Source organism: Bos taurus, chromosome 13, assembly GCF_002263795.3.
Source record: "Bos taurus isolate L1 Dominette 01449 registration number 42190680 breed Hereford chromosome 13, ARS-UCD2.0, whole genome shotgun sequence".
NCBI lineage: Eukaryota > Metazoa > Chordata > Mammalia > Artiodactyla > Bovidae > Bos > Bos taurus.
This window is the reverse complement of record NC_037340.1, coordinates 22,725,571-22,742,365: the sequence shown is the minus strand read 5'-3', so window position 1 is coordinate 22,742,365 and position 16,795 is coordinate 22,725,571. Positions and strand designations below refer to the sequence as shown.

Here is a 16,795-nt window from a genome sequence, read left to right as displayed (position 1 = left end):
GAAAACTAAAGAAAGGTATTACAAAGACTAATCTGGAAAGCTACTTGTCCCTCTCCATCCCCACCCCCATTCATGCCCCTTTTTCCACCCATTTGTTGTTTTTCTCACAAGTATATCATGACTTGTAACATTTTTTTAATTTAAATAACCCCCCCAAATGCCTGAAACACTAAAAGATGTAAAAAGATTCACCATCTACAATCAACTATGTAGCAGATAAACTTATAAAGCTATTCTAAATATTCAGACCTATAAATAAAAAATGTAAATTGAATCCAAGTAGTTGGGGAGGGGGACCATGGGAGGATGAGTGTGGAAGGAATGAACAGATTGAGGATATCTAATTTCAACACCAATTTTTTTTTCTGTTCAAATCTTTCCGTAGTTACACTTCCAATGATTTCTTATATAAGAATTTCTCCCTATATTTCGAAAGAATTGAATGATTTCCTTGAGGAAATGCAAGTTTAAGAAGAAGAGTCGCATAATGAAAGTGTTAAAATGCAAACCACTTCTATAGCATTTCAAATGCAAAATCACAACCACTACTACCTTTTCAAACATCTTTTCAAACAGATGCTATTTATGAACATTATCTGTTAACTTCTTTCTTGTAATTCAAAACTCTTATCAAATGATGTTTTCATGATGACATGTAAATATAATATTCCATTAGAGATCAATTCTAATTGGTTTTTTAAAATCCACCTTGGGAAACCAGTGCTGTATAATACAGAGACTAGTAATGGGCATTTTACAAGGAATTTCCGCAAAGTCTATTATAAATCTAAGTCGAAATTACTCTCTGGCCCTAGTAAGGTTTGAGCAAAAGAATTGAAATTATTTCTTCATGAGTTTTCAAGCACGATGACTTTACTCTTGTCTTCAAGACTTGAGATCACTTGTTGGAAATCTTCATTTTTTAAAACTGTGACGCTTGCCAGAAATATTTTTTCCACATGCCTCACAAAGGAAAACAGGCAGAGTTTCGTAGGTGTCTTTCAGTTCTTTCTTTCTAAAACGTGTTATAAAAGCAAATGACACGTTTTTCCCTTATGAATTTCAGTGTTATTTTGAAAATGCACTTCACGTTAAGAATCCAAGCCTGTTTTTGTTAGGGGTAGCTCAACCCAGCCTTTTAAAACTAAACTCTTTATATACAACAAAGAACTGAATAGTAACAGACAGTGAAACGTGCTTTTCCGAACTCTTTTGAACCCCGACATTCATTTTCGAATCCATACATTTAAAGAGATTCAAAATAGGATATGATGGGCTCTAACTCTCTGGATCCAGAAAGAAAAAATTTTTTTTGCCCACATTTGTCTCTATCTAGCCATCACTTTACAAACATATCTATGCTGCTTTCCCTCTTTTCGTGTGGAGTCTCAGGCTTGCCCAGCTTCCTCCAATTTAGCGGCACGTTGTAAAGCCTCCTTCCTACGCGGTCTGGAGTTGGGAACCCATCGCCCGCCGACACTGATCATAAAACTTGCCGACCCGACCCGGCCCGAGCCTTTTGCAGTTCGGGGAGCTGGGGGTGGGGGCAGAGTTCGATCTCGGGACCCCTCCCCCGGGAAGGACGCGCTCGGCGAACTGCTGCGCGGCGGCCGAACAATGGGGGCGGCCGGGCGACCGGAGCCCGACTCCAGCTTCATCGGCGGCGCCGGTCGCGCGCCCGGCCCCCGCCCACCTCGGCCCTCCCCGCCCGCGGTTTCGCGCTCGCACCGCCGGCGCAGCCTTCCTCCCAAGAGCCGCGGCCCGGCCCGGCTCGCCGCTCTCCCCGCTCTTGCCGCCGCGCGCCTGCTTCCCGGCCGTGGGTTGGCCCTCCTTCCTCCAACTGCGACACCGAGGCGCTGCCTTCGGCGATTCCAGTTTTCGCTGTGGGTGCCTTCCCGCTATTTCCTGAATATATTTTCTCAATTTCTCCTTTATTTTCAGAAGTGGTTGAGATGTCTCACTTCCACCTTAATTTTAATTTGCTGTTTCCCTCTGGAAAAGATCCCCCCAGGAAATCCAAAAATTTAGAAGGAACTACAGCAAATCTCATAAAACCTTTAAATACATTTCTGTTTAAAAAAATTTTTAATGCATTTATGTCGCAAAGAATTCGCCCCTTTTTATTTCCTCCTTTAAATATTGTTATTTTAAACTCTCCATCAAGTACATTTTGACGAAAGGGCAGAGAATGTGTCCGGCGGCATGCAGCAAACCAGAGGTTTTATCTTACGCCTCCCGGGACGGTAAAAAAGTGGAACGTGGACGAGGGAGCTTCTTGGGAAGAAGCAACACAATTCGCTGGAGAAGAAGCCAGGCCGGGCGGGGGGGAGCGCAGCGGGGGCGTCGAGGGCCCTCGGGCTCCGAGCAGGGGAGCTGGTCTGAGGAAGAGAGAAGGTTTTAAATAGCTGGGGCCGGGAGGGCGGCGGGCCCGCGCATGACAGGACTTTATGAGACAGGATGGAGCAGCGGATGAGATTACTTTGCTTTCTCATCCCCTAAGAAAAAAACTAAAGTTGGAGGGAGGCGGAGAGAACAGCCATCCTTATTTCCTCCCCACATTTCCGCGGAAGGACCGGGGCTGCGGCGGGCTGGGAGAGGGCGCAGGACTAGGCGGACCAATAGCAGTCAACAGGTCCAGGCCGCGGCAGGGCAGTGGGGCCGGGCCGCCGCGCCCCCTCCTTTCGGGTCCCCTCCCCCGCCTTCTTCTCCCCTCCCCTCCCCTCCCCTCCCCTCCCCCGCAGGCCCGGCACAGCAGGGGAGGCCGGTTCTGCACTCCCCGCCCCACCCGGCCCGACTGCGGTCGCCTCGGCCCGGGCTCTCGGGGTGGGGGTGGGGCGGGGGTTCCCTGCCGGAGAATCCTCCCCCGGGGCTGGCGGCGGCGGGGTGTGGGGTAGCGGCGGGGGGGGAGTAGGGAGAGGGGAGGGGACTGAATCGGGGAATGGAGGATTAAGAAGGACTCGAGCTCGGCACGAGCGCGATCGGCGCGAGGGATCCTGGGTAAAAAGTGGCCGTGCGGCACCGGGAGAGCGCGGAGAGGAGCCAGGGTCAGAGGTCAGGGCCCTGGAGCCCCGCTTGCAGAGCCCCCCACGTGAACGCAGCGAGCAGGAGGAACCTTTTTGTTTTCGACCGCGCCAGCATGCTCCCCTGTTGACCGAGCTGCTTTTCCCGGGCCGCTGGAGAGAGGAGCTCCATCCCGGATCTCCTAACCCCACCCCACCCCCGCCTTCCACCACCAACACACTACCCAACTCTACCCTTCCTCTCAACTCACTTCCCAGCCCCCCGTACCGGCCTTGCAATAACGCAGTAAATTTGCTTTAACAACAAGTGGGGGTGGTTGCATTTACTCCTCCCTCTCCTCTCTCCTCCCCCTCCCCTTGCTGCGGCTCTTGACACTACTACAAACCAGGACTATAAACATAAACATGTGTCACTGTAACTGGGCAGGTAATATACGGATTTGGGGGTGGCGTGGAGGGGGCTTGGTCGCCGCTGGGGGGGCAGTAAAAAAATGTGTTTCACGTGCTCGCCGGCTTTGGGGGGCTCCCCACACACACCGATCCATTTATATAATGCCGATGGCACTCGGTCACTTATTCAGCCACACAGACCCACAAAGGCCGACTTGCCGATAACCATTGTACCCCAAAGCAAATACATTTATATACGACTCTCCTTTCCCAACCACTGCTGCCATTTCTTCTATCAACAAACAGTAGCGTCAATACTTGAATCCCCTTTGCTTTGAACAAAATTATTTTCCACATAGAAATAGAGAACATTTCTCGACCTGAACAGTACGCCGCTCTTTCCCCATAGACAGTAACCTTCACATTTTGTGCGCAGAAATCCTTCCAAAAAGCAAGTAAAGCTATTTAAATGACTTTACAGTTTGAAATCTGTAATGTAAAGGTTCTTTCTTGGGCTTTCCCTTCTTGCATTTAGCAACTTCTAAAGTTGCTGGGGCTGGAGCTCTGGCGATACCTACAGCAAGTCTTTATTATTATTATTTAGTCTATATTTACACTGCTGCTCAACTTTTCTCTCTTTCTTAGCTCAGCAAGCCTGGCAAGAACTGCTTACGGTAGAGTAAAGCGAATCCCCTCGCAGGCTTTTTGGCTTGAAACAGGGAGATTCAGAAAATGTTCAGATGGAGAAGTGGTTCCCTTTGTTCTTTCATTGTTTCTCTAGGAACTGGTTGATACAAGGACAAACACTTACCTTCTCTTCTTTTTGCTCCCCAAACCAGACGTTCCCATCAGCCTTAAAATACACAATCCACCTTGAAAGTAACTACGAATGTCGGGAGAGTTTGTATTCCATTCTTTTTCTCTCTCTGCCCTCTTTTAGCGTAGGATTAAGTTGCCGAGCACGTTGCTGCAAGCTGTAGCCCCCCGCCTTAGTGAATCGGTCACGTTTAGGACCCTCTAAGTCCATCCTAATTCTGCCAGTAGAATTGAGGGTATTGGAAGCTCTAAACTTTCAAAAGGAAAGGGGTCCGCAAGCATCCAGGGAATTTAGGTATCCTCTGAAAATTTTTACCACTCTATTTTTGTACCACATCACCAAAAGAATATGCCAAGAAATACTAGATATTTCTTTGAGGAAAGTGTGTGTGTGTGTGTGTGTGTGTGTGTGTGTGTGTGTGTGTATGTTGTTTAAGTTTCTGCTTAGCAATGCGCTGCTTAGACAGATGGAGTAAAAAGGCAGGTTTGTAAGGACATTTAACGGAAGGAGTGGGTTTTCCATAATGTTTGTTATGCCATGTGTTTTTTTCAAAACACTACTGGAACTGAGAAAGGAAGCAAACAGAGATTTGAATTATAGCGTTTTGGAATGACTTAAAGAGAAGCACTTGCTTGAAATGAATTTGTGTAAAAACTGGCCTTTAAAGCAAAAAGTGAGCTTTTCAAAGTTGAAAGACAATTTTCACCCTGTGATTCCAAAATTTAACAAGTGGCTTTCCTGGCTAGCATGTGATATGTGTTAGTGTTTAGGGTCCAGCCTGGTGGGCATTACTCCCCAAACCTTGTTTAAAATCTGATTATAATGTGATTTGTTGAAGTCATGAATACGAAATGATCCTTGTGTATCCATAAATGCGAACTTGGAGTTTTTTGATCTCCCGCTTTTTTGTGTGCACCCAGTAGCTGTAGCAGTGGAAGACAGTGATTGGCTCCAGTGCTCCTAGAAGAATTTGGGCTGAAGCCAGGGGAACAGAACCAGAGGATTCCCTTTCCAGAGATCATCAGGCTTCACATGCCTATCTTTCCCTTCTCCCCTCTAGGGTGCTCAGAATTTCAGTGTGGCTTAAGCAGCCCATAGGTAGGCCTCAACACTGAATGTCATCACTTCAGTTCCTACATATTTGGCCCTCCCTGATGGGAAATAGGAAATAAACAAAAATCAGGGTATCCCAAATAAACTGTGGATCTTGAGGTTTGTGGGTTATTGAATACACCAACACAGAACTCTATACTTTCTCAGATTTTTTTCCTACATTCATGATCAATTGTAAGAGGCCCTGGTGTCTCATAGGAAAATATTGCAACAAAACAAGATAATTGGGGGAAAGGCAGTTGCAGTAGGAAAAGTGGTTTTTCTTTGATAGCATTTAATTGGAATTAAAAGATTCTTGAGCTGTAAACATTCTTTATTTATTCAGCACACATAAGCAAGCATTGTTTTATCACTATCATAATTATGGTGTCCTTTAAACTGGCTGATAGCAGAAAAGATAAGGGAATGTGCCTGTACATTCAGATCAGGTCTTGCTCCTTTCTTTTTTTCCCTCCCAGCCTTCCTCCCCTCTCTCTTTACTCCTCTCCCACCCCATTCCTTCCATGATCACTAGGGTCCCCCACAGCCCTTGAGATGAGGAGAGCAGGAAGATTGTGGCCTAACCATTTCTTACATCATGAAAGTGATTTGTACCATACTCTAATTTGACGTAATCTGTAACCTTCTTGTCTCCCACATTTATAACTGCTTTTTGGCTTGCAATATGTGTTATCTGAAGAGTCGCCTATGGCTCACCTGTATAAAATCTTGTCCCCCAGAGTTTGTTGCTCTACCTTTGTCTAATTTAGAAAGCACACTCTTAGGGCTTTTTCAGAACAAAGCCTCACAAAACCCCCTCTACCTCCAAGGATTTGCAAATTTATAAAGGCTGCATTGAATTCAAGATGGGTCAGGGGGCAAAAAAAGGGTAGAAGGTCACCGCATTTTGATTATGGGTCAGTAGACAACATGGCATATACTCTGTGTCCCAAACTTCTGTTAAAAACAGGATTTTCAGATGCCTAAGAACAGAAGGATGGGCCCTTTTGGAGACCTGCCCTGATTTGTTTGAATGAGACAAAAAAGAAAAAAATTAAAGAAAATGTACTAAGTTATAATTTAAGTTGATCCTCAAGTTAGCCATTTCCTCCTCCTTCATTCTCATTTTCCCCTCCCCAAAAGTAGAGAACATGTAAAAGACATAAATTTAGGTAAGGAACCGTTGACTCTCACACAGGATTTCATTGTCCTATATCCTCAATTAATTCAGCCATATGAGTCTTTATTATTATTTTAGACTTTGTTATGTTTTATTATAGTTACTTTTGGCTAACAGTACAAGGGAATTCTTTTATTCTTCTAACCAGTGTACTTACATTGTGGAGGCCTTTGTGATGTTCCCTAGTCTTTTCTGTCTGAGTTCACTTTGAACAAAATGTGCCAGCAATCACTAAAACAAATGTATATGGTGAAGAGTTAGGTGATGGTGGTGGGGTGGGGGCGGGGGGGGGTTGTTCCTCATTTAAATTATGTATGTATGAGTGAAGGCTGGGAAGGGAAAGGATTATTTTAATGCTCTTCAATACTTTAATTATATGACATTGTAGTGTAGAAATGCAAAAGTACTCTTAGATTTTCCTTCAGGTTTTCAAAAGAACTTTCCCCATTAGTAAACTACATCTGCAAATTGCTATTGCATTTCCCAGCTAACCATTTAAAAGACTGTAAATGCCGTGTGCATTACTTCGATGCATAGGAAAGAGGTCAGACTGAATTGCAATGGTATTTAAACATAAAATACAGTGAAAATAAATCAAAATAGAACCTTTGAAGATAAATTTAGCACATTCACACAGGATAAGTAAAGACAAATATGTTCATATCTTCATAGCCCATCACTTTAAAAACTGAAAGTGCTGATTTTTTACAACAAATGCAGAAGTAAGTGGACATTAATATATTTCTATCTGTATTTGCCACAGAGGATTTTCCTCTAGCAAACAGCTTTGTTTTCAAAGCTAAAATACTTTTTTATGATAGTGTGTAGATTATGCATTCCTCCCTGAGTAAATAATTGCATTTAATTAACAAACTCAGTGCATATCATATATATGCCTAAATTCTCAGTTAAGTAATTCCCTGGACCCTTGGAAATGAATATCCACATAAATGTTAATTTGGGCATATCCACCCCACATATGTATATGTGCTTCAGAAACATAGAAGTTGATATATCTTTTTTTAAAAAAAAATAATTTGAATACAGTCCATCATCTGAATAGGGTTCATCTTTGATTGTAGAGGCGGCTGACATGGTCAACATATTTATCAAAGGAACCCCCTGGCTTTTGAAGAACAGTACTTTATACATCTGGATCTGCACATCCAGGCAAAGTAAGTAAATTATTGCATAACTTTAAGCATAATTGATAACAGACACCTTTAATTTTTCATCCCCATTCTTTTGGCCAGCTTTCACATTAATAATCTAAGCCATAAATGTTGGTAGCTATTGATCGAAATCCCCTGTGTGCATGCAAATCCATCTTAAAGTCCCCTGCCTTTCATGTGTGAGCGCTCAGGGGCCTCAGCTAGATCTTTTTATAGGGATCGACCCCCAATGTGCCTGGAGAAGACCCCGGATATGCAACGTGTGCTGATGGCCACAAGAAAGCTGTCTGTCACATTCTGTGTGTGTGTGCATGTGCATGCGAGAATGTGCACGCTCACGCCTTAACACACACACACACACACACACACACTGATGGGGAAGTTAAAGGAACAAAAGAATGTATTAGACAAGAAGAAAGGTGTGTAATAGGAGTATTAAAAATGTATAAATGTGAAGGTATCTGAGTGCACATACAAACATACTCACATAAATTGTATATATAGATCCAGTTCCCAAATCCCTTGGCCTTTATTTTTCTTCATTTGACCCAACAGATTGTAACTTTAGTTTAAAACATACTATTCTGCTAGTTTTAAAAACCACCCATATTGCCAGTATTTCAAAGGTGAAAGAGGAGGAAGGAGAGGAAAAGGTGATTTTGAAATGGTTACTAAATCACATAGCCTTGTGCAGGAGGAATAGAACTGTGAGTGTGTGTGTGTGTGTGTGTGTGTGTGTGTGTGTGAAAATCTCAATAGAAATCGAGAACAACTAGTACTACCTGGCCAAATTAAAAAAAAAAAAAAGACGCTCTAGCCAACCTTTTGTAATGTGTTCTCAAAGGCTTTTTCTGAGTTTACTATTTCTTGGCTGTTTGACTCTTTGGTGGAAATCTTAAAGCTGGGGGAGGGGAATTGAACGGGGTGGGGTGAGAGGAAGAGGGCTGGCAGTATATAAGTGCATCAGGAGAAATTTTAAAACGACATTATTGTCGCTGGCAATAGAAAGACTCTGCTCATTCTACTTTCAAAAACAAACACCAGCATCTGCTTTTCCTGGAAACTTTGCTTTCTGTTTAAACCTCTTGCATTTTGCCTCCTGCGAAAGTGAAAGAAATACGCGGTGTGATACATCCAGATGCAAAAGAAAGCCAACTCGGTGGATGGTATTAGCTGTGACGAGGCATTGTTCATTGCTGCCTCTCGGTTACGTTTAAAGCCTGAAATATCACGAGATCCATTCAATGATCCTTCTCTCATTCAAGGGACAAAAATGTAATTTGCTGTAGCTCTGATTTCTTGGATGGAAATGCTAGCCTTAGATTTCAAAGGCAAGAACTAGACATCGCGGTTTGTACACACATTGATTAAGTTGAAGAGCGGCGATTACATCTGTGCTGAGTGCAACAGTAGTCCAGGGCTGACTTTTCAAATCCCAACCTCTGAGTTACAGACTCTCTTAAATAGACTTCCTTAATTTCCGGATGCACTTCTTGAAATTCCCAATTCTCTTCAAAATTCCTGGGAAATTACAAGAAAGATGAGGGTGGGGGTGGGGAACCATGGCCGAGATTTCATGCAAACTACCTTTTTGTGTGTCTGACTCTTCGGTTTTTAATCTCTCTCCCTCTCTCTCTCCCTCTCTCTTTGAGCCATACCTGCTTGTGCTAGTCAGACCAGAGCAGGGGAAGCTGGAACTTTTGAATGTGAAGGAAGAAATTACTGTACAATTTTTTTCTTGCAGGCTTAGAAATATCCGTTTATTCTTTTAACCACACGGATGTGTCTATTTTTGGAAGAACAAGGAAACATATAAATGCCTGGGCTGCATTCATGCTGTAGTTCCAAACACCGAACAGTTAAGAAGATTTTGCCGAATTTTGCAAAGCAGCCAACAAACTGCCTTGGAATCGTGGTGATGCGACTGGGAAGACCTTTGCTCTCATTTGGCAATATTTTGGATATCCTTGAAAATGACACCAAAATATGCTTTAATTTGACTAAGAAGAGGTTAAACAATATTGATATTCATCCAAAGTGATTTAAAAAAAAAAAAAGCAGATGCTTGGCTTTCATGGAAAAAATGGGAGTTGTGGAAGATTCATTTAAACTACCAACCAAAAGCATCACAGACCACTGAAATAGTCTGCATCATACATCAGCACTTTCTTTTCATCGTTATTACGTAAAACCTCTGGAAGCACCTTGGGCGGTTTACCTTTTCTTTTCTTTGCTACAGAAGCAATCTGCTCCATGGAATTCTGACCTGTTGTGAACAGGACCCTGGCTAAGGCTGTGCTGGGGACTCTAGGACCATCCTGCCTCCAATCCAGCCTGCTTAATTGCGAAAAGTGTACACATTTCTGGCTTATCTATGCTTTGTTATGGGTCTGACGTGAAACTACCTCCTCCCCACTCCACCCCCCAGCAGAGAACCAAAATTCAGTTGAATTGTTACAGTGTTTCGGAGCTGGAGCCTTGAACTGCTTCATTGGTCAAATAACTTTGTTTCTGGTTGTAAAAAGGCATTTTGGGGGGTGGGGGAAACAAGGAAAATCGAGAGAAATTCAAAACGTAAGTCTGTACTGGGATGGTTCACCGCGCGGATTTAACTTTGGAGCTCCCAGCCGGGCTCCCCCACTCCCATAAGGGAAATACCAAGCTGTTCTGCACGTTTCGCTTAAGCTCCATTTTCCAAAGGAAAAGGGGGGTGGGATATATCTATTTAGGCTTGATAATGTTTTAAAAATGCTTTTCTTTGAAATGATAATAGCTATAGCGGTAAAATTCAAATAAAGCAAAAAATAGGCAATATTCCTTTAAAGGCGAATATACAAGGCTTTTTTTTTTTTTTAAGCGTACACACACTGCTTCTGATGAAGTCTGTGAGTCAGGCTGTTTCTGAGCTCCGATAGTTTAATGGAAAGATTTATATACCGACTGTATTATTTACTTTGGGAGGGGAGGTGGCAGTATAAGGGTATGCTAATTAGTGGGAGATTTTGGGGGGAAGGGGTGGAATATCAATTTTTATTGCATCACCTGTCAGGAGTGTCCAATCAGCGCTGGCTTTAGGGGAATTAATTGATGAAGGTGTCTCCGGACGAGCTCACTTCACTCTGTCATTTTATTTGTAGCTAAAGCAGCGGCGGGAATAGCAGCTGCATGTCTTTTCTCTTTCTCCTTCACATTCCATTATCATAGTGCTCCAATGGAGAAGGAAGGAATAGAGGGGCCCAGGTACTGATTTGCAGCGAGGACTTAGACCAACACACTGGCAAAGCAGAAACCGGATGGTTTTTCCCCTCTTTTTTAAAAAAACGAAAACCAAAAAAAAAGCAAGAATCAAGTCAGTGTAATTTCATAGTTTTTTTTTTTTTTTTCTTTTCCCCAATAATTTCGCCTAGAGTTTGGCACTCCCTTCGCCGGGAATAACAGTCTTTGTTATTTTATTAGCAGGATGCCTTGAGACACACGCAGCATCTGGTGGAGGATTAACATACATACATGTGTATGTATGCGTCACGTATATATTTACTGCAAATGGTGGGGATCGTTTAGTGCCCGACATGGGAGACCTGAAGTCAGGTTTTGAAGAGGTGGATGGCGTGAGGCTCGGCTACCTCATCATTAAAGGAAAGCAAATGTTTGCCCTCTCCCAAGTCTTCACGGATCTGCTGAAAAACATCCCGAGGACGACCGTGCACAAGCGCATGGATCATCTGAAAGTGAAAAAGCACCACTGCGATCTGGAGGAGTTGCGAAAACTCAAGGCAATCAACAGCATCGCCTTCCACGCCGCCAAATGCACGCTCATCTCCCGGGAAGACGTGGAAGCGCTCTACACCTCCTGCAAAACTGAGCGCGTCCTCAAGACCAAGCGCAGGAGGGTCGGCCGGGCCCTGGCCACAAAGGCGCCGCCGCCAGGGCGCGCCGCCGCCGCCGCCGCCGCCGCCGGCCCCCGCCCGGCTTTCTGGAAGGACAAGCACCAACTTTGGCGGGGCCTGAGCGGAGCCGCGCGGCCCCTGCCAATCAGCGCGCAGTCCCCGCGCCCGGGCGCCGCCGCCGCCGCCGCCGCGCGCCCAGCCGCCCATCTACCTCAGATTTTTAGCAAATACCCGGGCTCGCACTACCCGGAATTCGTGCGCTCGCCTTGCAAACCCCCTCTAAACTATGAAACTGCCCCGCTCCAGGGAAATTACGTCGCTTTCCACTCGGACCCTGCTTATTTTCGGAGCCTGCTGTGCAGCAAGCACCCGGCCGCCGCCGCCGCTGCCGCCGCCGCCGCCGCCGCTGCCGCCGCCGCCGCCGCCTACTACCAGGCGTCGGCGGCCGGGCCCCAGCCCAAGGCTGCAGCGGCGACGGCGGGCGCCGGAGGCCCGGTGAGCCTGACCTACCGGTGCAAGCGCAAGCGCGGGGGCGCCAAGGACTGCCTGCTCGCGCCGCACGCCGGCGCCCGCCGTCTGCTGCTGTTGCCCAGGTCCTACAAAGCCAAGGCGGCGGCGGCGGCGGCGGCGGCGGCGGCAGCGGCGGCGGCAGCGGCCGCCGGGGCCACTTGCCTGGAAAGGTTTCATCTGGTGAACGGCTTCTGCCCGCCTCCCCACCACCACCACCACCACCACCACCACCACCACCACCATCACCACCACCACCGGGCCCAGCTGCCGCAGCCGAATCACCATCCCCCTCATCACCACCGGCCGCAGCCCCATCTGGGAAGCTTTCCCGAGAGTTGCAGCAGCGACTCCGAGTCCAGCTCCTACTCGGACCATGCCGCCAACGACTCGGATTTTGGCTCCAGTGTGTCCAGCTCCAGCAACTCTGTGTCCTCGGAGGAAGAGGAGGAGGAGGGAGAGGAGGAGGAAGAGGAGGAGGAAGAGGAGGAGGGGGGCAGTGGGGCCTCGGATTCCAGTGAAGTCAGCTCGGAGGAGGAGGAGGAGGAGGACTCGTCCACGGAGTCGGACTCTAGCTCCGGCTCCAGCCAAGTGTCAGTGCAGAGCATCCGTTTCAGGCGCACCAGCTTCTGCAAGCCTCCCAGCGTGCAGGCGCAGGCCAACTTCTTGTACCATCTGGCCTCCGCCGCCGCTGCAACCAAACCCGCTGCTTTCGAGGATGCCGGCAGACTTCCCGATCTCAAGAGTAGTGTCAAAGCGGAGTCGCCCGAGGAGTGGAATCTGCAGAGCTGGGCCCCCAAAGCGTCTCCGGTGTACTGCCCGGCCAGCCTGGGGAGTTGTTTCACAGAGATAAGAAACGATAGGGTATCTGAGATTACATTCCCACAATCTGAAATTTCCAGTATTGTAAAGAGAACTGACCTGACAATTAACTGCCTGGCAGAGGGGGCCTCTTCACCTAGCCCAAAGACAAACAATGCATTTCCACAACAAAGAATACTCCGAGAGGCTAGGAAATGCCTACAAGCAACTCCTACTACACACTGTGCAGATAACAACACAATAGCTGCTAGGTTCTTAAATAATGATTCTTCGGGAGCAGCAACAAATTCAGAAAAAGATTCCAAAATCCCTCATTGTACTGAATTTGCTACGGATTTGCCCTCTTCTTCACCAACTTATCCCGAGGTGGATACAGCCGCAGCAACAACTAAAGCCGAGAATGCCTGTACTGATACCGGCGACAGGACATTGCCGTTTCTGCACAATATTAAAATCAAAGTAGAAGACAGTAGTGCTAATGAAGAATATGAACCTGACCTTATTACAAATAAGCTAAAGTGCGAGTGCAATGATACAAAGGGTGAGTTTTACAGTGTGACTGAAAGTAAAGAGGAGGACGCCTTGTTAACTACAGCCAAGGAAGGTTTTGCATGCCCTGAAAAAGAAACTCCTTCCTTAAATCCACTGGCTCAGAGTCAGGGCCTTTCATGCACTTTAGGTTCTCCAAAACCTGAGGATGGGGAATATAAATTTGGTGCCAGGGTGAGGAAAAATTACCGGACACTAGTACTGGGAAAGCGACCTGTACTTCAGACACCTCCAGTCAAACCAAATCTGAAATCAGCTAGAAGTCCTCGTCCTACAGGTAAAACTGAGACACATGAAGGAACACTGGATGATTTTACAGTTATAAACAGACGCAAAAAGGTAGCCAGCAATGTAGCATCAGCAGTGAAAAGGCCATTTAATTTCATGGCAAATTTTCCTTGTCCACCATCACTCATTATTGGGAAGGATGGGGATTTGTGGCCGGCGTATTCCTTAAACACCACTAAGGATTCCCAACCTCCTCACAAGGCCCATCCTATATGGAAATGGCAGCTGGGCGGTTCTGCAATACCTCTTCCACCTAGTCACAAATTCAGGAAATTTAATTCATAAAAGCGTTTTTGGAAGATATTTTCTTGAACCATACCTTCCTTTTGTTGTAAACTGCACAGGATGGTTTGTACAAGTCCATTAATGTGTTACACCTCTTTTGGAGTCCTGGTTTATCGCATTTTGAAGACAGAAATCGGATTACTTTTTTTTTTCCATTGCGGGGTTGTTTTTTTTTTTTTTTTGGAGTAGGGTGGGGGAGGGGTGGGAGAAGGGTTGGTTTACATTCCACAGACTATACTTCAGGCTAAAGACTCAAGTAAACTCAGTTATTACGGTAGAGCTGGAACACTTTACTGTTTCAATGCTAATAATGCACCCGGTACCTCAATTCAACTGCTACAAATAAATGTCAAAAGGTTGAATAATAAATATTACAATGAGCCATTAAGTTTATGCACTAGATTTCAGACCTAAAAGTGTAACTGTTAATTCAGTGAAAGTTTGTTAGGTTGGTTACATGGTTACACAGTGAAGTAGCAAGAAGTTTCTTGTGGGGTATCTTTTTCTTTTTCTCCCCTCATTTCCTCTCCAAGAGTAGTTGCACTTATTTTATTTTTTTTTTTGATTGGAAATATTGGGGAGTCCTGAATGAATGCTGGTAACAGCTACTTCACATATATCGAGTAAAGTAAATATAATATTGTCTTTTTTCTTTTTCTTTTTTTTTTTTTTTGTAAAGGGTGTAATTTTACTTTTATGCCACTCCTTGCAATTGCAAAAGTCCTTTTTTCGTCCTCACCCAGAATTTTAAATTAGGTGACTCTTACTATTGTCCTGCTTACCTTGTGGTCTGAACATGACTCCTCAAAGTTGCAAAACAATTAAAATATTTCTCATAATAGCAGGATATTTTATGGTCTGACTCTTTATAGTGACAGAGCAGTAAAAAAGCAACCAAGAAAAGGAAAATGGATCAGAATTGTTCGAATACCCCAAATAAAAAATAACAGTTATTTCAGGGCTTTTTGGTACCAGAACTCAGGCACTTGGATTTTATTACCTTTTACTTTCTCTGCATCTCTCTAAACTTCTGTTTTCAGACCATCCTGTGTATAGAGCAGGAGAGTTTCTACTGCAAGTGACAATCAGAGGTGACTATCTATATTTGCACTTAAAATCAAAGTAGTTCAACATGCAAATGGTTAGGGTCTAGCCCTTGGTAAGGGCCATGCTGGTGTACTATGTTGTGATGATGGAAGCAGTAAATCAAAATTATGGAAATTTGCACTGTTGAAAAGCATGCTTTAGCTTTATTTTCAATTAAAAACACTGTTTAAAATTCCTGGTTCCATACATTTCTACTTATTCCAGATTGAAGAACAGTTAACAGGAATGAATGGTTTTGTTGACATTTTCACTTGTAATGTTTTTGCCTGAAAGAAATGCATTTATTGGGTGTAGTGTTTTGTTGTAATACCATGTGACGAGGCCAGTCAGGTTCTGTGCAGACCACTGGTGGGTTTCTTCCTAAATAACAACAAAACTTCACAAACTTATTACAAATCAAGTGCAAAAAGTTTCAGGTTGAAGAAAGTGAAGCAGAGATCACTTGCTATTTTGATGAAAGTTAAATTTAATAATTTTGGGTCCACCTCCCCTAGTCTGACAAATTATAGATCTCAGATCTTTGCCATCTTAAACCTAAGAAGTTGCATCTATAGATCATATATCACAGAATGAAACAAAACATCAATGAAATGTTTACTGTGTGAATTGAAGTCACTATTTCTCATGGAAATTCAGTCTTTTTCCACCCCCCCCCCCTTAACCTTTTAATTCCTACTCCCTTTGAAATTTTCCTTTTGTCTATAAATGTTTCAGATAGATCTGGATGGTCTCAGCCCTAATTGCTGTATATGCTCTGTGGTTTTACTCTTTATTGTAAAGGACAGAGGCTGAGAGTACCTGCATCCAAATACATTTGGATGGAGTAAACAGATGCTTTGAACTGCCTCCCTTCCTTTCCTTCTTGAATGTTGCCAGATGTAGGTTCACTGGATCTTTTTTTTATTGGGATGATAGATATGGTCAAAGTAAAAATTGGGGGATGTTATCCTTGAAATCATATTTGTGTGTAATTTCAAAGACCAGTACAAGTTACAGCTAAAGCCCCAGAAAGCTGAGCCATTGGCTTCTCAGTCAGTTCTTGCCTCTTTGGAAGGCAGCAGAATTTGGGTGCAGTCAGTTGTCCTGCAAAATCAATCTGTAAAAAGTGTGACACACACACACTGGAAGTCTGTAATTTCTACTCTTTAATTACTGCTAAGTCAAGAAAGTTTCAAGTATGACTACATTTAGACTAGTACTTTTCTTATTGGCTGTGGAATCATTGTGCCTAAATTATAAATTGAAAGTATATTTGAAGCCTATAGATCTTGGGTGTGGGAGGACTGCGAGCTGGAATAAGCACAATAAGCACAATTTAAAACAAATATACCCTATGGAATCTCTGACATAAAATATCGGCCTCCAGCTTTGACACTTGGTCTCCAACCCTCAGAGAATCAATAGTTTCAGTTTATAGGAACTGGAGAATGAGCAGCAGGGAGGCCGAGGCATTCCAGAGTGATACCATCAAAAAGGAAGAAATGAAATAGTCCACACAAATTTCTCCCCACAGTACCACCACAAGCCAGCCAATCACAGCAAAACCTCAGCTGGGGCTTCTGTTAGGAGAGTGTACCAAATAGTATTCAGTAACTTGTAAATGCAAATTCTTCCATTTTGAGGAGCCTCTTAGCTGTTTTCCTATTCTGCTGTATTCCTAGTACAGTTTATTTCATTTT

The 16,795-nt window shown here is 44.4% G+C and overlaps 1 protein-coding gene across 3 annotated transcripts; it reads left to right on the top strand.

Annotated features, from left to right (window-relative positions):
* The first annotated feature begins 2,917 nt into the window (after positions 1-2,917).
* On the top strand, positions 2,918-15,291 carry SKIDA1 (SKI/DACH domain containing 1). 3 transcript variants are annotated; one of them, XM_025000947.2, is made up of 4 exons: positions 2,918-3,447; positions 7,582-7,674; positions 9,416-10,245; positions 11,131-15,291. In XM_025000947.2, the coding sequence occupies exon 4, from the start codon at positions 11,241-11,243 to the stop codon at positions 14,007-14,009; it is 2,769 nt and encodes a 922-aa protein (XP_024856715.1). In that variant the 5' UTR covers positions 2,918-3,447; positions 7,582-7,674; positions 9,416-10,245; positions 11,131-11,240; the 3' UTR covers positions 14,010-15,291. The 3 variants fall into 3 exon arrangements, with proteins under 3 accessions (XP_024856715.1, XP_024856712.1, XP_059748898.1); XM_025000944.2 differs by having other exon boundaries at positions 11,128-15,291; XM_059892915.1 differs by having other exon boundaries at positions 9,416-11,020; positions 11,128-15,291.
* Positions 15,292-16,795: the final 1,504 nt, after the last annotated feature.

What these genes read in the sequence shown, in the direction of transcription:
- SKIDA1 (XM_025000947.2), top strand. Translation starts at nt 11,241, where the DNA reads ATGGGAGACCTGAAGTCAGGTTTTGAAGAGGTGGATGGCGTGAGGCTC.